Below are 22,978 nucleotides of genomic sequence, written 5' to 3' on the forward strand. Positions count from 1 at the left end.
TAGATGACCACAGACGGTCATCTTCAGAGACTTCAGGACTCTGTCAGTAGTATCTACATAGAATAAAAATAACTATGAATGAAAAAACTGTGTGTGTACTGGGAGGAGGGATAAATTGTTGCCAATATATAGTTCCAACATGTAACTATTAAAATCATAAATGGTCATTTGCTGCACTCTGATGTAACTTTACTAGATGTAAATTCATTTATTTAATTAATTAATGAAAATCACATCTAGTGTGGATATGGAAGTGTGTGTGTGTGTGTGTGTGTGTGTGTGTGTGTGTGTGAGAGAGAGAGAGAGAGAGAAAGAGAGAGAGAACCATGAGGTTGCTGAAAAAGAGCTCTCTCTTTTCAGGGCTTATTCCTGGTCATCTATTCAGGACACACACACACACACACTCACACATTTTTATATCTATCTTAGTGAGGACATTCATCAACATAATGCAGTCCCTGGCCCCTAACCCTAATTAATCTTAACCATCACAGTTGATGCCTTACCCTAAACTGAACCTAAACCCAATTCTAACCTTGACACGAAAACCAAGTCTAAACCCTCAAACAGCCCTTTGAAGGTGTGTCAGAATGTGAGGACCGGCCAAAATGTCCTCACTATTCTAAAATGTCCTCACTTCCCAGGTCTAAAACTCAGATTGGTTCTCATAATGATAGCCATACAAGTACACACACACACACACACACACACACACAAACACGTCACCTCTCTCCTTCTCCGAGCTGGTCTCTCTTTTCTTCCCAGTGAGTACCAGCCTTATGAATGAAGCAGGAAACCATTAACAACGTGATTATGCAACATTAGCTCAAACGCCCTGGCAGCCAGAAGCTTAATTGCTGTTGTGAGATTGGGAATGTGAAACAGGATAAGAGACCCGGGAAAGAAATGAGGTAGGTGGGGGTAATAGCCAAAAATGGAGGACAAGATGTGGGAAGAAAGCTGGAAGATTCATGCCAATGAGCATTGTAATCAGTGTAAAAGGGATATAATTCAGTCTTAGAGGAGAGTAACATGGTGTGTGTTTGTTCCACCACACCTCCTGTCATTATGAGCATTACTTTCATTCCTATAACATTCCTATATGACTAACTCTCTATGCCTTTATTGGACTTTATCCACCATTATATATAGATACCAATACACTGTACAGAATGTAGGGCTGCTTGATTATGGCAAAAATCACGATCGCGATTATTTAACACGATTACTCATTGACTCAAAGAACAGAAACACTTCCATTTTATTAAATGTATCAATCAACACTGACTCTGAGATGTGTGAGTGACACACGTCTCATGGAGACCCTCTGCATTTTTTTACACTCTAAGTCTATTTCTGTGACGTTTATTGAAACGTAATCTGGGCAGGCAGCTGTTTAAATCACACAAATATCCCGTTGTATGTGTGTTTTGAACTTATTAACTGTATCTACATTGACTGATCAAGTCTCCCAGTCTGTGAGCTTGTCTGTTTCACTACAGGCAGATTCCTCTCACTTGCTACAGTGGTGGGGAAACAATCAATGAATCAATAAATACAAACACTGTTAATTTTATGGAGATAGATGATTTGTGTGAACAGATTGACAAGCTGTGTAAATGTGAAATCTGTAAATATAAACACCTTCCACAAATACAAAAAAAGGATTTGTAAACTCACAAAAACATTTTGCAAATATAAAACAGATCTGCAAATACACAAACAAATTCCACAAATAAAAAAATGATCTCTGAATACATTAAATTAATTTACAAATAAATGAAAAGCATTTGTGAATATCTTCCTAACATTTATAATTTTTGAACAGGCATTTGTGAACTCAAAATTTATTTGTGAATCAAAAAGCATTTGTGGATCTCAGTTCTATGCTTCTATGCTAGAATGGCTGTTGATGATGATAGCTGTTTGTTTGCAAATGTCGTATTGTAGTTTTATTGTTCATTGTTAATATGTAGATTATGGTAAACTAAAGTTAGCTACTGATCCAACATCTGTTGCCATAGCAACAGTAAACATTGATGTTGCGGCTGGGGGAACAAAAGCAGGGTGCAGGATTTTATACATTGTAAATATCATTAAGATGCATTGTAAATAGACCAGAAGTCATACTAATCCAACCTGTAAAGACATAACTTGTGTCATTTGTTTCACTTACTATTGCATTTATTGTTATCATTCACCCCATTTGTTGTTTTAAGCATAATTGGTATTTTCTTTATGTATAATTAGTTGGCCGTTGTCTTTGTTAGTCCTGTACAGCCACTGAGGGCCAGCCAACTTGTCCCTTTTATTTTTCACTTATTCTTTCAGAATTAACATAAACTAAAATATGTCTCAACGTTTCAATTCATGAGTGTAACATTAACAAGGTTATTATTTAACTATGTTAATTTTGACTGTATATTTACTATAAAAGTTGCATATGGAGAAGTGTTTTCCGATACATTGGTGTGGATTGGTGCACACCCAGCATCATGTCCCATTCAATTGGTCAAAACAATTCTCAATGGTAGTTATACTGAAGTATCACATGAGTCTTACAGGTGATAATAGTAAGGAGTATGTTATAAGTAAGGGATAATGTACAGTGAGCGGGTCATTATTGTGAAATGAACCCCGACAGGGTGATGCAGGACCCTAATGCGAAGATATTATATAAATATGTTAAATTTATATAACATATAAATATAGGGTAATGTACTGCCATATACTGGTCATAGTGTCTTTGTGTCATGCCTTATTGCTCTATTGAAACTAGAAAACTCAGCTGTATGGGTTAGATCAGATGTAGGTACACATATATTTGGCATTTGTATTCATTCTGTTTTATGTTTTATTATTGTTTAACAATAAAATGGTAGATAAAAGTAGTCATTTTTTAAATGCTGAGCTGAAAATGTCTAAATGTTAAACCTCATAATTCTCTACAAATTACACTTGCATTGAAAGGATGTGGAGAGATATTTGGATGTCAATCACCAGCATCTTCTACAGTTGCCCTCTTTACAGATTGGATTAGTATGACTTCTGGTCTATTTACAATGCATCTTAATCATATTTGCAGTGTATGAAATCCTGCACCCTGTTTTTGTTCCCCCAGCTCTCACCATCAATGTTTACAGTTTTTCATGGCAACAGATGCCGGCTTGGTAGCTAACTTTAGCTTGACGTAATCTACATATTAACAATGAACAATAAAACTACAATACGACATTTGGAAACAAAAACAGCTATCAACACCAACAGCCATTCTATCAAAGACCTTAACCAGGATGCTGTCACTTGTCATATCTTACAACAGTTAAAATAGCCTCACTGAAACAATGTAACCCAACGAAACACGGTGCAGTTCTACACAGACATTACACCTACATTATGGGGGTACACTACTAATAAGATGTGACGTGCTTTGTGACTTTTACCCATCTGAAAGAATAAATGAAAAATATAAAGGATGTTTGTTTGTTTGTTTGTTTTGGGGGGGTGGGGGGTTGCTTTTTACTGTTTGTTGTTGTGCTGTTGTATGTTTTTTGTCAGGGACTACAGATGCAAATTAGCTTCAAGCTAACTCTGGTGCAGTGCATCTTTAATGTTGCAAACTGCACACTGTCCCATTCAATAAATAAATAAATCAAATCAAATCAAATCAAATCAAGACGCAGCCAAGCCACCGCTTTAGAGAGCTGAATGTTGCCCACAAGCATCCTCATGCCTCTCATACTCAAACAGAAATGTATACGAAAGTGTGTGCTAGACTATATACATAAAACAAATAAACACACACTAATACTCACTGTATGACATTAACATAAAACAATAAATGCATGTTAGTTATCGCTGATTATTAAAAAAAAAAAAAACAGATCATAGAAAGACTGCATGCTCTTACTTTGAAATAGGGGAATGACATCAAAAAAGATTTCCTTATTGACATTCAAGAGTGGCGACTGCATGTATATTTATGTGTGGATTTGACAGTTGTCATGTGTAGGAGATAAAAGAAGTAAAGGAAGAGAGAAGAGATTAGTAGCATGATGATGACAGGAAGGGACTAATGAATGGATAGGGAAGGACTGGCAGTGATGAAACTGGAATACTTAAATACAATGGGAACACAAATCTCACACAATGGTACACAATGGTTAATGTTTGTGTGTGTGTGTGTGTGTGTGTGTGTGTGTGTGTGTTGATTTCCATATAGATAGGTTTACTGAAGCCTGTGTGATGAATGAAGGACTTAAGGCTTCAACAAAACCTACAATTTACTTACAGTGTGCAGAAAGAGGAGAAAGGCAGACAGCAGAGGATTATAAAGGTCAATGAAACAAAGTGTTGGCACAACTGACTCAAATCACATTCTCAACCATCCACTACACAAGCTAATGAAGTCTGGGATGTTTGGGATTCACATTTTAGAGATATAGAATATATCAATGTCCCAGAAAGTTCAGGGACCTTTGTCGTTGAGGATGGTTCCTTCCTTATCTCCTCCAGTTTAGAAAGCACAATACCGTCCTTTGGTAAATCAGGAAATTCTGCCATCCCACAGTTCCCTGCTCCACCAGAAACTGACAGTCCTGGCACTCCTAATGACATTCCTCAACCAATAAAGTCTTCAACCAACTCAGCTAAATTCAGTGATGCTCATTAATGAGGTGAAGAATTTCAACAAGTTGCAGTGCAAAATGTGTTTTTCATGAGTCACATGAGTATGAGTCACATCATAAACTCTTAATGAGGAGATGGCAAATCATGAAATGATGCACAACTGAAAATGCTGCTCATCATAAAATTTAAGTATGTGAGAGCAATCCCCTTAACGATTGGGGGTTCACTGAATGTGCCCTCTTGCTTTATTGTTACAAAAAGTGATCATTTATAATTATTTGGTTTTGTGTGTGTGTGTGTGTGTGTGTGTGTGTGTGTGTGTGTGTGTGTGTGTGTGTGTGTGTGTGTGTGCGCGCACGCATCAGTGCCACATTGAAGATGGGGTTATCAAACCGGACTTTACATTTCACATCCCTCATTTAATTCCTGAACTTGTCACTTTGATATATTTCATCAAACTGGACTTTAGATTGTGCATTGCATTCAACCTCAGTTACATAAATCAGTTACTTATGCACATGTCATATTTAATTTTTGCTCTGGTCACCTTCATATATTTCATACACTTCATTTCTTTGTCCATATTTCCTTTGTACAGTCAATATTTAATTTCAAGTTTTATATCCATTTTGTATCGGTTTTATATATTAATTTTATATTTGCAGCTGTGGCTCAGGAGGTAGAGTGGGTCGTCCACTAATCGGAAGATCGGTGGTTTGATTCCCGGCTCCTCCAGTCCGCTTGTCGATGTGACCTTGGGCAAGATACTTAACCCCAAATTGCTCCTGATGGCTGCACCATCAGTGTGTGAATGATTAGATTTCCTCTGATGGGCAGGTTGGGACCTTGCATGGTAGCCCCTGTACCCATTCAGCGTATGAATGTGTATGAATGGGTATGAATGGGTGAATGTGATTTGTAGTGTAAAAGCGCTTTGAGTGGCTGGAAGACTAGAGAGGCGCTATACAAGTACAGTCCATTTACCATTTACCATTTACCATCCCATTTCAAAACTATTACTATTCCATTTGGTAAATAGCTTTTAAAATTTCAATTTAATTTCAATATTAGTTTGTTTATTTCATTATTATTATTATTACCTTATCTTCGCTGTTTTTGTTCTTTTGTGTTTTTTGGGAGCAAACACCAAGACACATTCTTTGAATGCTTGCATTGGCTAATAAAACAGATTCTGATTTAATGGACTATGTCATTCTGACATGAAATCCCAAAACAAAGAATTATAAAGATAAAAAAATATCCAGGGTTGTCTGAATAGTAGCCTATGTATGAATGAGAACGGGTTGGTCTTTTCAGCCCTAACCCTAACCCAAGCATTTCAGGCCTTCCTGCAAGCCTGTAGTAATGCCCTAGATTGTCAGTAGTATTGTAATCTCTCAAGTTGACTCATTTCAGTCACTATTTCCACTAAAAAAGAAAAAACAAACAAACAAAAAGCTTCATTTTCTTTATATATAGGGCTTTCAGAATGCTCTCTGAAACTAGGCCTGGGATGGCTTGTGTCCATGAAATGAGAAAATTAAAAATTTGTTGTAGAGCTAAACCAAGTACATCGTTGGAAGGGTCTCAACAAAGAAAGCAACATATGTCAGTATGAAGATTCTATATGGCTTCTGCTTTGAAATACTGACCTTTGAACCTTAACCTTGGTGCATGTTTGAAGGTTTACAATTCAGCAAGAAAAGGGGCCACAGACATGGGAACAGCTATTATAGAGAGCTGTTGACCTCAGCTATCATGTGAGTATAGTCAACAACTGGGGGTACTGTCAAATATGGGTAAAATGTGGTTTTCACCCATTGAACAATTACATATTTAAAATTTGTTTATACAAATGTGTTTATCATCCCCTTAAACTAGTCAGTGTACTCTTTTCAGCCAATTCAGTAGTTCCTCTGGTTTAGGGTTGTAAATAGGGTTGTAAAAAGATATATCTACTGAATATATCAAATATCTAGTACAGCCGAACTGGTAATTATACTGCATCTAGATGATCTACGTTTACAAAAAGTAAAGATGTTGGTTAATGTCAGATATTTTAGCTAGTATTCTAGAAATGGGGTTTTGGGTTGGTGTTCAGTGTCAGCAGGAGTTATGCAGCGCTTCAAACTACGTTTAAGGAGCTTATTTGTTATGGATTCAAAATGTTTGTTCAGCCACATCGTGCATGTATTAAACTTCCTGCTGAATGCTTACCAATATGTTAACAATTGCAGTAGATTAACAGCTAACTTTCCTGCAATTAGAACTGATATCACAGTGGTTTCTATGGTAACATATTTTGAAAAGTCTACATTAATCACGGGGGAAACTGATCTGGTGCCAGGAACAGCACTGTTTCTGGCCATAACATTAACCTATCATACAGTTGACTTATCAAGAACACTTTTGTGTTTTGTGCTGAGAAATGTTAAAGATATCATTAAGAGAAACACCTTAACATGGTGACAGGTGGGTCCTCCAGTCAGCCAATTGCAAAGCTTCAAATTCTGGATTTCAAATTCAATTTGTCCCTGGGGTGCTCTAAAATCTACGTTTTTTAACTGAAAGAACATCATCAAACAGTTACATAATATAACACAATAACATAACAGCTCAGATGACTACACAACATAAAGACAATGATTCAGCAGTGTTCATAGCAACCACCATAGCAACAATGAAAAGCCTGCAAGAATCTCCGTAATAACTGACAAACTGAACATCATATTCACTCACTGAATGAAGATTATGAAAATAAAATGCACATTTCTCACTAGAAATGTTATCATTTTAATGCTGAAACAATCTTAAAATATTGCATTTTCCAATGAGAATAAAATAAATGTCAGCCATTTTTGTTGTTTGAACAGACAGAAACTTGACAGTCACGTGATAGAAGAGAATAGGCCAAAAAAAAACTAACAACCAAAAAACGAAGGCATCTCACAATTTTAGAGCCATTATAATGAAACTAATACATTTTGCAGGGTGGACCAACATAGCTATTACACATTTTGATGTAAGACTGGGTTGGTTATAAACATCTGTGTACCAGTACCTGTAGCAACATGCCCATACCAAGGCAGTGGGTCAGTCCATGTAAACTAAAGCAGTGCAGCCAAACATTGTTTAAACACACAGATTTTTTAATATAAATTCTATTAGAGGAGAGAAGTTTCAAAAGATACCAAATCTGTCAGAAATCAGAAAAAAATCAGTATCAGATTTATTGCAGAGTAGGTTTTCAAATAAAGGAATTTGCCTTGGTGCTGTGGTTCATAAAGGTCAAAACTTATAAAATAAAAGAAAATATAGGCACTGCAAAAGTCAAGTAATAGTAAATCTAAAATCTAAAAAACATGGGATTGATTCTTTCACCTAGTGAAATAAACTTTTTTTTAAATGACTTTTTTTTGCCCTCATGAAATATGTTTTGGGGCATTTTGGCTAAATTCCAGGGAATTTTTTTTTCAAATGATGGGAAATACCTTACCTCTTGTTGGGACTATGTTGCATGACAGATCGGTATTCAATGACTCGTCATTGAATATTTAAAAAAAGCAAAGGGAGCAGCTAAACATATAATGCAAGAACATTTAAAGGGTAAAAATACTCACACAGTTATAATCTGTAACTAGGATTATAACTTAGTGTGAGTATTTTTACCCATTTAGTGTATATTTTATTCATAACATTACGTAGCAACGTCACAGTTCAACATCTCAACAACATTGCTGATTGTCCCTGTTGTTCAGCAGTATACTTTTTGATGCCGCTGATGAAGTTATCTACTGTTCCCTGAAAAGATTTCTTTGGGGGAGATGGCGTCTCTCGGCAGGCCTCACAGTATAGCACAGTGTCTCCTGCAGATACTGTATAATGTTGGTTGCAATCCAGTCCATCCTCCAACCCACAACATAGACTCTTTAACAGCTTTGGTCCCTGTGTGCACGCAGAGCCCACAACGCTAGGACCCACATTTGACACCCACTTTGAAAGTTTTCATTTGATTGAATGGGCGTTATCAGTTATTAACAGCCTCATAGATGTGGATTAGAAGGGACCTGCTACACCTACTAGTAGGTTCATTGGTGAGGTGGAGGTCACCTTTGACACCATCTAGTGGCCATAATAATTATGACCCAGGGATGTGACGTAGTACTGATGACCTCAATATAAGATGACTTGATAAGATGATTTTTCCCTTGTTAGGAGGAGGGAGTTGGGTGGTTGGCTAGATAGTTAGAGACAGCAAGAAGATATGACATCAGGACATCTTAACTGCATTTTACTTCTGTTTAACCTGACATTTTAACTGCGTTTTACTGTATTCATGACCAACAGTTGCCACGTTTAACCATGTTTCAAATGATCATTTTAACCCAAAACATGATCTTTTCACAAACCAAACCTCTCCTATGTCCTCCTCCCTCTGATGCTGCTGGTCAGACTCACTGCTGCAGGTACTGCTGGTAGAGAGGAAGGGCAGGCTGGTGTCGGCCTTAAGTACACAAGAATTCGGGTCATTTTCAGATACATAGCGAATTAGACTAAATTGCTACATGCCATAAACCGTCCATTTTGAGCTTGTTAACTGTTCACTGTTAGCATAATGAGCTCCATACAGCTATAAAACATATGGGCTGATGAGAGGAGAGTGGAAGTTGGCTGTTGGAAGTCAAAGACATCATATTTAAGTTTATGTCCTGCTTATCCAACAGTTTGATAAATTTCTTGTACTGTCTACCTTACCGCCGGTCTTTGTTGCACTTATGGCAGTCGTAGTCAACTCTAGTAAAGTAAAACCAAAAGTCCATTTCATCCTGTCTGCTGTGTATGTGTGTGTGTGTGTGTGTGGACAGAGAGCAGAGAAGAGGACAGAGAGGAGAGGGTGCAGCATGGACATGCATGATACCAATCCCCATTCTCTCACCACCAGCTCCAGTCAGCTGGTTTGCGTTCATTGTGATTCAGCAGTAGTGTTCATCACTTAACAGCAGTGCTGCACCACTGTTGAAAGCATATCAGGGAAAAATTGCGCTTTGCAAAACGTATCAAGTCTTTCTTTAACTGTTTATTTTACAAGGGCATTTAAAAGCCCGTCATCCCAATTCCAAGGACAATTTTACCTGAGCCTCCATTAATTTCCGACCCTGACAGAGGGACGAATCAGTGTTGTAAACACATTTAATGAAGAGCTGAACACATTAGTGCACAATATATATGATACTTTCGTATATACTGTGTATTAACTTGCTGTGTAAGACGATTTTGCTATTTATGGACAAAAAAGGGGGAAACTGGAAATTAAGGGGTTGGCAGATTGCTGTTCATGGTCATTTAACATTCATGCATGTTAAGTGTGACTGAAGCGATGACCTGATACAGTGTGCACAGACAGCTGCACTGGTTAAAGTGTAAGTAAATCAGGAACAGGTACATGCTCAGGCAGCTGCACCCAGCTTCATAAAATGTCTCTAGAATTTCATTATGCTTTTAATTTAAAAAAAATAAAGTGTCACAATAAGTGTTCATGAATAAACCTCCTTATGAAGGAGGTCCCCACACCCGGTCTCAAGATGGAGTCTCTGAGATCATAGACTACTGAACTAAAACTTTACTCATCACCTCATTGCAGACAGACCTCTACCTAACTATACACCCATAACACAGAGACAGCACAGCATGTAACATGTAGTGAAGAACTTCAAAGGCAATTCTTGCTTTGCACTTTTCATTTATTGCCTATTTTTTACAACCTAACTTTGTGGAAAGGAGAAGGGGAACAACAGGTTATGGAGAGTCCCTTGGGAGAACTTTGCATGTGTCAGTAGCTCAGCTTTATCTCTGGCAAACACCCCCAACTCCAGGAGTGATGTCCAAATTATGAAATGTGCGTCATATAGCAGGTGGATGTGACTCCCCCCATTGAGACCTGCTGATAGATGTAACAGCGGAGCAGAGGAGAGAGACTGAGATAGCAATGTAACCGACCTGCGCACTGGTATTTGACAAAAACAAATCAATTTTTAAAATATTTGTTTCATACAAATATTTGTAACCCCCCCCCCCCCGCTATTTGTGCGAATAATGTATTTGTATTCGGGCACACCCCTACTTCACAGTCCCGGTCTGTCAACTGATGCTGTAGTTACAACCACATAACATCCAAATGCACTGTGCTGTGCTTCATGAACTGTGGATAACTATCGTACAAAAGAAAGAGAAACAAGGTAAGCAACAGATGTGAAGGGTATAAACAGACAGTGAAGGAGACAATCAGGCAGATGGACAAGAAATAAATACAACTGCAAAGTGTAAATCACAGAGGAAGAGTGCTACAGGTTTATGGATTATTTGTAGCCCCTCATCAATATTTCATAACAACAAAATCAAATATTCAACATCCGCCATGGAGACAGAGAGAAACAGGCACATGGGTGGAAAAGAGAAAGAAGAAAGTATGAGAGGATGACAGAAAAGGAGAACATGAGAAGAAAAAAGATGACAATACAAAAAAGCAAAGTGGAAGAATCTCTTTAATGAATGGGGGGAGGGGTTGTTTGAAATGAATGGGTGGATTATTATCAAATTCAAAGTGAAAGGATCTTGAAGAAAGGAAAGATAAATATAGCAGCAGCCAATTATATCTCCCCCTCTCTCCACCACAAGCCCTATCTGCAGAACAAACTGTGTGATGCAGCATGCAGAGTGGAGCATGTGTGTATGGATGTGTGTGTGTTCATGTTCCCAGACGATACTGCAGCTGCTGTTGTTTCTCCCAGCATCCTCCTCTTCACTCCTTCATCCCACACTCACACTACACAGATGCTATTATTCTAACATTTTCCCTCTATACTAGTGCTATGCCACATGCCTCTAATTAAATGCGTATAGTTTTATCATCACCTAACTGAATGTCAGTAATGAGGAAACCTCATGAACCCCAGAAAATTGTAACTGCTGATGATGTCATGGTGAATGGAGAGGAGACATGTCACATTATCCATCTACATTATAATAACAGCCTCAGTTTACCACTTTATGCTGCTGTCTCTAGTTTATGTTTAAAAGAACTGATGGAACAACCTTAATGAATGAATAAAGACACATAACAAATGCAGAGACTTCCACAGGGCTCACTGAATGGTTTGATGAGTATGAAATTGATGCGAATCATGTGCTATGGTCTTCACAGTCACCAGATATTAACCCAGTTGAACACCCGAGGGAGATTTTGGAGCAGCATGTTACGGTAGGAACACGCATCACAATTGTTGAACCAGTTATGAATATGGTTTAGGTGTGACGGCTGATCAGAACAAGTTAGAATCTGCTCCAGTCTGGGTCAATTGGTATACTGACAGTCTCCAGATAAAATCTTGCAGTGTGTTGTGTAGAAGGATTTTAATCATTTGTCTTCTGGTCCAGTTGCTGCCTGTCACTCTCATCACCATTATTGACAACATGTTTGATGTTTTTCTCTGTAGAGTTTACAGAGTGTGTTACCCTCATCTCTCCATTCCGCATGTCACCCAAATTTAGATTTTTTCTTTGATTTTTTTTTAGTGCATATTTCAGTATAACTTAGAAAGAAAAACTCTTTTTGATTTAAGCCCCCTTTCAGCTGCTTTTGCCCTACAATGGAAAGCTCAGAGTAAAAGGAAAATTCATGATCTCTCTCCTTGGAGGTCATTCGACCCACACATGAAGATACACATGAAGAATCACTATTTTCAGTCCACATTCTGCTCAACCTGAGATAGCTAGACACCATGAATTGGGGGTTACTTCCGTGCCTTTTTCACACACGCAAATACACATATACCATTGCTTACCAGTTCGGGGGTTGATGGTAAAGAAGTTCTGTGGGTTCCCACTGATGATGCGGTAGTTGATCCTGTCAGTAGCAGCAGGGGGAGTGGCGTCAGGGTCCTGGGCTTGGATCTGGATCACAGAAACATCCCGCGGAGAGTTCTCGGGTAGTGAGGGCCGGTACAGTGGCTCCGAGGTCAGCGGGGCGTTGTCATTAACATCCTCCACCTGGACAAACACCTCGATAGTGGCAAACTGGGGAACCACGCCATGGTCACTGGCATACACCGTCAACCAATAGGAATCCTTGGTCTCACGGTCCAACATGTCTGTGGTGTAGATCACCCCTGGTGGAGGAAGACACAAACAGAGCAAATTGTTTCATCACCCAGTCATGGCTTGGATAAAGGAAATTGTGTGGCTGTACTGTACACCTGATGCAAGAAAATAATCCTATACAAAGTAATCTCTTGACAGGTTTTTACTGCAGCAGCACAGCCCAATACTTCTATTTCCAGCCAGAACAAAGACATTTAACTGTGTCATTTCCTTCTAACATCAGAAGTCCTCAACACAACAACTTCTTGAGAAATAGCCTGAGGATGTTACAGTGCAAACACACCGAAATGCACCAACACATCATCTAGCCTGTCGTATATCCACTGTTTTATACTATTCACTCCACTATCCACTATTAACACAATGATATCAGACATGTTCAAGAGCTGCTGGGTTTGACCTGAAAAGGTGTGTCCTCATTACTCTGTAAAATCCACACAACATATTGTCAATAGGTTTCATGGCAGTAAATATTTTCTTGGTAGAAACAAGAGACACATTCACAGCAGATGATCCAGGGTAATAAGAGCATTTAATAAGATATGTTAATACTTTTTTTTTTTTTTAAATTATGTGATCACTACTAACTAAATTCCATTCACCTCCATTGTACTATATTGGGGTGGAGACCGCAGAATCATTCATCTCACCTTCAGGACACTGCTTATGATCACTGGAACTCCTCTGGGGATATGGTTGTAGGGATGACAACATAATCTTTACATTGGCATTACACCACACTCAGGCTAGATCACAGGCACAGCCAACAGGACAGAAGTGGCAAGCTTTGTGTTGTGGTGCAACAATAAAAAACTGACCCTCAACATCAGTAAAACAAAGGAGATGACTATGCATCGGAGGAGGGCAGCGAGACATTGCCAGCCCTGATGCAACAATGAGTCTAAAGTAGAGAGAGTGAACAGCTCATCTTTCTGACACTTGAGCCAATTCCATTCAAAAAAGCAATGTGTGAACCTTGAGTTTATTATTTTATCACAGATACCCAGGAGTTTAGTTCCATGTGGTGTAAAAACCTGAAGTCACAAGGAAATTCAATCATCTGTAATTTAGCATTCAGTCTCCGCAAAACAGATGATTTCATCCTTAAACATTTCGACTTTCACATGCCAACAATTATTCTGCACAGCAGGAGGTCTCACTCTGGAGTCCTCTCATCTCTTTTGAGACTCTAGAGTTACAGCTAATTATTATAACACACGCTCACAATGTCTGCAATCACACAGCACAACACTCACATCTCCAGCAATAAGGTATGTCGTCAGAGTCCACACAGCCCACAACATGTTCTTATATTCTTTATTCCTTTAATGTAAACACAGACTGGGTGAGTAAACACCTAGCCCAACCTCAGGCTTTCATACAGGCCTGTAAAATAATGTGAAGTAGGGGGGATGCTATCACAGCCAAAGGGAATCTGTTAAACATATGATCTAATCCCATGTTGCCTAGCTAGTAGAAAGTCTAGTCAAAACTCCTGCGACCTCTGACCTCAGTGTGTGTGTTTACTCTCCTGTGGGTTGTGTGTGTTGCTGTGTGTGGCAGCCATCATCAACATCCGCCTGAGCATTTGTATATGCCTGGTGTGTCTGTGTGTGCGTGTGTGACTGCATTTACTGTTCCTACAGTGGGGTGTGTGAGCTTCACTGTGCAGAATGATGTATTGTCTAAATGAGAAGAGAGTGATCAGTGCATTGTCTAAATGGCTGATCACTCTCTTCAACCCATGTGGAATCCTCCTGGGTGTGTGTGAGTGTTGCTGGCTAATGCACACAAACACACACACACACACATTACAGAACACTACAGGAACTGTACAGTCTGCTGCCCTACATAAACCCACTTGTGTGTGAATGTGTTTGTGTGTCCGTAGCGTGTGTGTATGTGTTCATGTGAGTGTGTTAAGAGGGGAGAAGTGGCCACCTTTTCTATTTGCTTTTTCAAGTGTCACTAAGGGATTTAGCAGCAGTGGAGAGTAACATCAATAAATTAAGAGTACTTGGAGAGTACTTTATCTCTTAATCCACTTCTTTGAGAATCCACTTCTTTAAAGATCCTCTCCAGACATGTATTAAGACATAAAAAATACTTGTTCAATGTGCTTGGAACAATAATGGGTGTCTCATAGGGTTTTTCCACAAAAAAAGTATAATTACCACCTTAAATCCTTAAAATGACATCTACTCCTTCCTCATTAAAAATTCTATGAATGTATGATGTCTCCTATTTTACTGTGAAGTCCATTCTCAGTGTATGTGCACTGGAGGCTTCAGGTTTCCACATTGCACTTGTGTAAGTTGACGACTGGACGAGGACTGGCGCCAAACTAGTTGTGATGTCACAAATCATGCTAGTAGGCGGCCTGCCTCTTCAAATTAGATTTTCAATGAGCACAGCAAACATTTCCACTTTCAGCAGATGAATGTGAGAACAGCCTTCTAGTGTCAAACCCTGCACATACATCATTCTGCACAGTGAAGCTCACACACCCCACTGTAGGAACAAGAAGAACAAACTTTTAAGTGGAGAGGGATTTTAAGTTAGTAAATTATATGTACAATCATTTTATTACACTATCAGTTGATGACCCCCCCCCCCCAAAAAAAAAACACCAAAAACAAACAAACAAAAAAAAAAGATCACAGAGTGAGCTGCTTATGTTGGTCATGAGTGACGAAAAAATGAAGCAGAAGTGCCATTCTGTCAATTGATGCGGTAAAACCAGAGATATTGTTTTCTTTATCCCAGACATTCTTCTTCCTGGTCAAAACCTGTTAGCCTACCTACATTACCCACAATGCAACTTGACTGCCGACAATTCTGTTGGAGATCACGGTGTGTTATGCTAGTAGCAGCTAATGTAGCCTGGAGCTGCTAGCCTCCAGCAGAGATGACAAGCTACATAGGTCTGGCAACCTCACTTCTCTCTAATTACACATCCCCTTTTTTTTTCCATTGTCAAACTTGCCCCAACCGACACTGACTCAAGTGACATCACTTAAGGAAAGTTATCAGATTTCACATAACTCCCTCTGGGGACACAAAAGGTTTTATACTACTTTTAACACATAGAACATCTGGAAAACAAGCTGATGTAGAAAATCACTAGACTTCCTCTTTAACATTGCAAAGTCAAACACTGCTGGTGCTCTCTCTCTCTACTGCATGTTCTGATAAACATGCAGTCACACTGAGGTAAACTGTAGGATATGTTGTCAAGACTACACACACACACACAGACACACACACACACACACAAGCAGTGCGTTGTCCTATGGGACAATTGAATATTCAAGGTTAGCTGTAATTAATTCAGAGTTGCCCTGTGCTGTGTTCTCTCTGCCTCACTGTTCATTCATCTCTGCCTCCTTCCAGCCCCTTGGCTGCACTACAATTAATAGCCATGCACCATGCTAGAACATTGCTTTTAATAGCCTAAGCTCCTGCTTACAAGACTGCTTTCCAATTAAGAGTGTGGAATTAACTACAAATGTCACAGGAGTGCTAGACATAAAACACACTGGAGAGAGGGGAGTGACAGTCTGCATCGCCGTCCAACCATCTTCCTCACAGCACAGAGCAGAAACAAAGCAGAGCTGCTGCACTGCTGTCACGTCCTCACCATACTTTCAATTTGTATCATTCAGTTTTCAGTTTGTCAGCTATGAGCCATGTTGTTCTTATGTCAACAGTCCAGACAGGTGGGCTGTCTTTATGTTAAGATCTGACTTTGTGTTGTATTTCTGTTGAGGACGGCCCACCTAACAAGCACAGCGGCTGTTTATTCCCATATATCACCTTTTTTACTGTTGGTAGATATTGGAGCCCAACAGTCACTCAACATTTGATTTAGATAATGATCTCAATATTTAAGAGTAAAAAAAAGATCTGATAATGATATTTTGGTTGATATTTGTTTTTTTCTTTAACATAGCACATAACAGAACAGAACATTTTTGACAAGAATCCCTTCGTTTTCAGTATTACTGTTAAGTGTTGTGACCAAGAAAGATATGGAGTGGGACATTTTGGATTTCTAAAATAAAAATGAAATAAAATACAATTGACTTGGGGGGACTAATTTTTATGTATTTACCAGCCCTTTTTGGGGATTTCTGCACTGAATTTCCTGTGATTTATTGGCCATCAACCAGGCTAATGTATTGGTCGTAATGGACAATATGCTAACATTTCAATTTAATTCAGAGTGCTTGCTCTGTTATCAAATCTAGTGCTCTTTAACATTCTCCATCTATTCACAATAAGCATTCAGAGACATCAAACAGTCAGCACTGTTTATTGGCCACTGTCCATTGCATTACTGCTGCAAGCTGCTGGCAGCAGACATCAACAGCCCCAGTTTCATCTAGCAGTGATGAACTGGAACTGAGTTCCTAACTGGCATATCTTAATCTTAAAATCAAAATGGATATACAGTAGCTGATAACAATGGAGAGCAACTTCTCCAACTTCTTCAACTCATGCTACAGCAAATTAGATTTACTTCCAAAGTTGACTGTCCATGTTGGCTTCTATCACAAAGTAGAAGCCAAAATAAAAAAAGAGGCAATCTTTTTAGCTAATGGCATTCATATGCTTCTTCTCTGCTAAATTAAATATTGGGGTGCAAAGTCCCTTGGTGTGTTGTGTGCGTGTTCCTAAAAGCTAGTTTCTGTTACAGCATGCCTTTTATTGTGATGGGCCCTCAGACTCTATTATTCAAGATGATTTCAAACAACAATATTTCATCATGTTCCCAATTTTGGTTTCCACATATTATAGCACTGTACAGCTAAGCAGAGTTTTTGAGCACAGGTTAATCTGATATGAGATATTTTAAATTTCTGGAACTAAATTTCTGTTTTGCTTGTATATTTTGTAAACCTCATGCTATTTTACTACTTGATTTTGTTATCAAATTATGCTAACTCTGGTCTGAATGTTATTTGGTGCAAACTGGTAATCCAGGGTCCATATGTGGCTCCTGGCAGGTTTTGAAGGGTGACTGATTTTTCTCTAACTGTGGCTGTCTTTCTTCTCAATTTAAAGCTGTTCTAAGAACATTTAAAAAGTTGTGTTTCAGTAGAATCAATGACACATAAGAGAATAGATATGCTGTAGAACTACAGTGTTTTAAGTGTTTTGGTAACTATGACAATTTTGGATACTGACCAGCCAGCTAATGAAACATCATCTCATACAAGTCCTCCTCACTGACACTACTAACTCCTATAACAGTGATTCTGTACACTGAGACCAATAAATAAAATGAAAATGATAAATTACTGAACTTAATGAGCCAAACCTTCTTCAGCCCTGACTCTAGCTGAGGTAAGTTGTGAGGCTCTTGAGCCTGACTTGCCTGAGGGCTGCTGGGTATCTGGGGAAGTGCATTTCAACAAACCAGACAAAATGAGTCTCAGGCTTAATTGGGAATTAGGGTAAGATTAATTAAGGCATTGATTAGTATTTGCACTAATCCAAGGGAGTGGAGGCCCTTTGTAATTCACTCTGCAAGCACTCACTGTCTTTTATTGCTGCCTACTCCAAAGTCTGCATGCCTTCTAAAGCTGGAGGCAAATGCATCCAATTTGCAGTATTGCTGCATGTAAACACAGAGTAGTATATGAGTATGTGTGTGTCTATGTGCATTAGGAATTCATACAGCATTAGAATCCTCTCAGTAATCAGCCTTTAATGAAATCCAAATTAGGTCATCCGTGTGGTGTGTACCAACTAACCACATCTAAGTGTCTCATCTGCTTTAATATTCCTTCACAGCTGTGCATATTTCAATGTATGACTGTGGTATTGGGATGAAGCCTGCATGTTCACAAACATCACTATACCTGTATTAGTTGTCACTAACACTCCTGTTGAATATTGATGCATTATTGCAGAATAAAAGAAAATAAAGCAGCTGTAAAATTCCCTTTTACTCTTTTCACCAAATTTGCTAATTGCATTTGTTTTTTTAGTGCCACGTAACTGCAAAAATAATACAAGATATATATAAAATTAGCACAAAAAGTAAGGAAATTTGTGTCTGGTAGATTATGTCTTTGTTGTACCAATGCTTCTTGGCAATAAATCTTACCGTTGGAAAGCCTGTTTATTTCCCTTTTAAATGATGCCACATTTGTAAAAAACATGCATTTGTGGGATGAGCAGCAGAGCTGAGTATGTCGGTTGCACCCATGAAAAATTTGCCAAATCTTCTCTGCCAATGCCAAACAGCTTATTCTGCCGAACACAAATTCCCTTACTTTTTATGCTAAGTTTATATATATTCACTGTGATATCATGCCAAGATAAAGCATCAGACATATTCAACGGTTGACTGATCAACTGGTCAAGCTTTTAAAAATGCATACACAGGCAGTGTTTCACCCAAGTACAGATCAAGAGATGATGAGAACCCTAGGCTTCTCCACTACTCAACCCATTATTGCTCTTTGAAGTCTAAGTTGAATCTAATTAGCATCAAGAGCATGGCTCTGGTGGGTGTATGAGGAGCCTGCCTGCCTGCCTTCCTGCCTACCCGCACACCTTTCTGCCTATGTTGCCATGGTAACAACTTAGGAGTGTCCCATATAATATCGTTCAAGATTATATCGGTATAATTTTTAATACGATAAAAAAAACATACAGTGATAATAGGGATATTCCAACTTGTTCATTTAATGACATCATACTGTTACACACAGCAACAACAAGCATGGCTGAAAGCTAAAGTAACATTGCTATTGGCTTAATGGTGGAGGAGTTAGCTCCAAAAAGAGGAGCGACTTCAGTAATGTGGAAGTGGTTTGATTACAAAAGATCACATGTACAAGAAACCATGGTAATATGTAAGAAGTGCAAGAAGACTGTAACAACAAAAGGGGGCAATACAACAAATTTATTTTACCACCTCAAGCAGAAGCACCCGGTTGAGTACAAGGAGAGCCAAAAATCCTGTCATATCATCAAGAATATCATTATTTCAGAAACATCCTGAAATATTGTGAAATTATTTTAGGGAGATATAGCCCACCCCCAATGGGGATCCAAATGAACAGGAAAACAAGAATCATGAATAATGAATAAAACCACGAAAATCATGAATAAAAAATATAGTACTTGCTGCTGTGTACACTTGCTGCTGTCTGATTTCCTCCTGATTTTTAACATTAAATACAATGAATTATGGGTGATTATAAATTATGGGAGAGTCTGCAGAATTGCCAACTTGTGGAAAGCTTGCACTCTTACCGCAGGACAGCCCTAAACTCATGCAGACATATCCAGAATGTGAGGGCAGATATTGGGCCGCTCCCTCTGCTTTCTTTTCGTTTTGCAATTTGATGTGCAGTTCTTTAGTAAGAGCTGGGAGCCACTATTGTTGCTTGTATTCAAGAAAGTGTCAGTAGTGGTATTAAGAATGGAAAAAACTCATTAACTAATGGAGGCCTAAACTCAGTCGGTCAGGGCTCTGAGCTAAAAAATGAGCCTGTTCTCTAGGGGCATCATGAGACCAAGGACCCTGATAATATCTCTTACACTATTTCTTCATTCACATTTAACTACATGGCTCATATTTGATATGTCTGCCCCTTGGTCCAGGACTTCAGCCCTCGCTGACAGTGCAGCCCCTGGCAACTTCCATTGGCCCAGCTGGTCATCCATCCTTGGTTTCACCTTTCAATAATTTGAGAGATTCAGCTGAGTTTTGGGAGTACTGCCCTTCAGCAGAGGACTTTTCTTTCTACACTATACTCTGCTGACCAGGTCAAACAAAACCCTTTATTCTGAAAATTTCAACCTCACCCCACTACTTCCCTGTCAGCAAAAAAGCCAGAGGAGGTCGCCAGTGGAGACAGAAATGAAAGAGTGCAGTGAAAGTGGCAGACAGAGGAGTGAGGCAGGATGAAGAGGTCATGTGTATGGGTTTGGTTTGATGTCAGAGCATTCAACTCCACATATAACTGCTACAGTCCATGGACAGACAGGGACACTGACAAGCTGATAAAAGTACAAACACTGAATTAAACAATACACCACAGGGAGAGAGACTGGGCTAATCCCACCCCAAACACACCTACATACTGTATGTATACCCCAGGAGATGATAATGGAAAAAGAATACACACACTGAAAATCCAATGAATACAGAGAGCTAGTGAGTTTCAAACAGAGGGAGCGGCCATGAATGAAATAGGTTTCACTCACAGAGCTGTTCAACTTGGTGTGGTAGAAGTCTGTCTACCTCAAGAGTGACCAAGTGTAATTGCAAAGACTGTAGAACACGACTAAGGGTCCCTTTACACTTTGCATAAAAATGCATTTTTTGGTGATCAGATTGCAATCAGATAGTGCTTGACCACATGAAAGTACATGTGTAAATACACCCAAGACGCACTGAGGACGGATTGTGGAGGTGGTCAGGGACACATTGTGATTTATTTGTAAAGCGCCTTTCAAAATCAGAGTTACAAGGTGCTGTACAATGCAAACAACTGAGACAAAAACAAAATTTAAAAAAAATAAAATAAGATAACATAAAATAAAAAAGCTTAAAAACACAAAATATCAATATAAAAAGAATAAAACCATAACACTACACAGAGTGCAGACACACAAGTCAGATACAACAATAAAAACAGTGAAAGTAACACAGAGAGTAATCACACATTACGAGATAAAGTGCTAAACAGGTGAGTTTTTAACAGCTTCTTAAAACAGACTCAGCCTTTTTTAGGACTTGGGGGAGACAGTTCCAGAGGGTGGGGGCAACAACTGCAAAAGCACAGTCACCCTTGGTCTTAAGCCGAGATTTCAGGACAGCCAGAAGGCAATGGTCAGTAGACCTCAGTGATTTCACCGTGGCCAGGGGACATAATAATTCAGAAATATAAAGTGGAACCAGTCCGTCTAGTGCTTTATAGGTATTTAAAAGAATTTTAAAATCAATTCTACATTCTATTGGTAACCAATGTAGGTTGGCCAACACTGGTGTGACCTACGTCATCTGGCGGCCGCATTTTGGACCAATTGGAGCCGAGACACAGAAGAGCGACTCAGGGTTGTGAGCAAACAAAAGTTAGAGGTTAAGTTGGAGGAAGTTAGCTGACATCCAGTCCTTGATACCTGTTAGGCAATCTTGAACTGAAAGAAAAGTACAGCTGTGTATCGTCCACATAACAGTGATAAGAGATACACTTAAATTGACTAAATAGGAAACCAAGGGGGAGCATGTACAGGGAGAAAAGAATAGGAGCAAGGATTGAACCTTGGGGTACACCACATGACAACCGAGCAGATGAGGAGATGTAATGATCAATTGCTATAGAAAAACTCCTGTCTGACAAATAAGAGGCCAACCAGTCAAGGGCTGTCCCAGTAATGCCTGCCCATTGCTGGAGCCTATTAAGGAGAACTGAGTGGTCAGCAGTGTCAAAAGCTGCACTTAGGTCAAGCAGTAACAAAACTGAACATTCCCCAGGATTGGTGTGCATTAAAACATCATTTGGAACCCTAAGCAGGGCAGTTTCAGTACTGTGCCCCACACGAAATCCAGACTGAAAAAGATTTCATTGCTGTCCAGAGGGGTGTTCCATCAAGCTGGCTAACGGGATAGCTTGGCTTATTTCGATAAGCCTTGCTAATTTAAGTGAGAGTTCCGTTCCATCACTGCGGCTAATATGAGTCCCAACTCAGTAACCATGGTAACTTAGTCAGCAGAACTAGCCAGCTCCGTGGCAGGCTGATGGTCAAGCTTAATTCAGCTGCATGTCAAAGAATGTCTTACAGACAGAAACAGACTCTCAAAGGACAGTTCCATCAAGTGTCTTTTAACACTTGCAACCCTTTTATTTAAAAGCTTAGTATTCATCATTTTAGAAATAAAAGTGTGCCAGCGTTATTTTGAACTTATTCATTTATTCATTCACTCATTTTGTTCAAGCTGTGAAGACAAAAAGAAAATTAAATAAAGTCCAAACCATGACCTTCTACAGTACTCATTTTGGGTCTTTTCATACATCACAACATATGTATAAAATTTTTGTACTTTACTCCCATGATGCGCAGCAGCTGCTGCTTGTACACTGAAACCATGACAGAGACAGAAAGTCATTTTCTCTCAATGACAAACGTAGTTTCCCTGAAACTTATGACAATAAAAGGGGGGAAA

The 22,978-nt window shown here is 39.0% G+C and overlaps 1 protein-coding gene across 4 annotated transcripts in view; it reads right to left on the bottom strand.

Moving 5' to 3' along the window:
• fat3a (FAT atypical cadherin 3a) overlaps nucleotides 1-22,978 on the bottom strand; it is a 238,875-nt gene that overhangs the window by 95,644 nt on the left and 120,253 nt on the right. For 3 of the 4 annotated variants that reach the window (XM_067593756.1, XM_067593755.1, XM_067593754.1), the window contains exon 3: nucleotides 12,471-12,794. In XM_067593756.1, the coding sequence (XP_067449857.1) occupies nucleotides 12,471-12,794 (324 nt within the window). Of the gene's footprint in view, nucleotides 1-8,326; nucleotides 9,134-12,470; nucleotides 12,795-22,978 lie in introns of those variants that run through there. The other variant, XM_067593757.1, reaches the window with a different exon arrangement.

This window comes from Thunnus thynnus, chromosome 7 (assembly GCF_963924715.1).
Source record: "Thunnus thynnus chromosome 7, fThuThy2.1, whole genome shotgun sequence".
Lineage (NCBI taxonomy): Eukaryota > Metazoa > Chordata > Actinopteri > Scombriformes > Scombridae > Thunnus > Thunnus thynnus.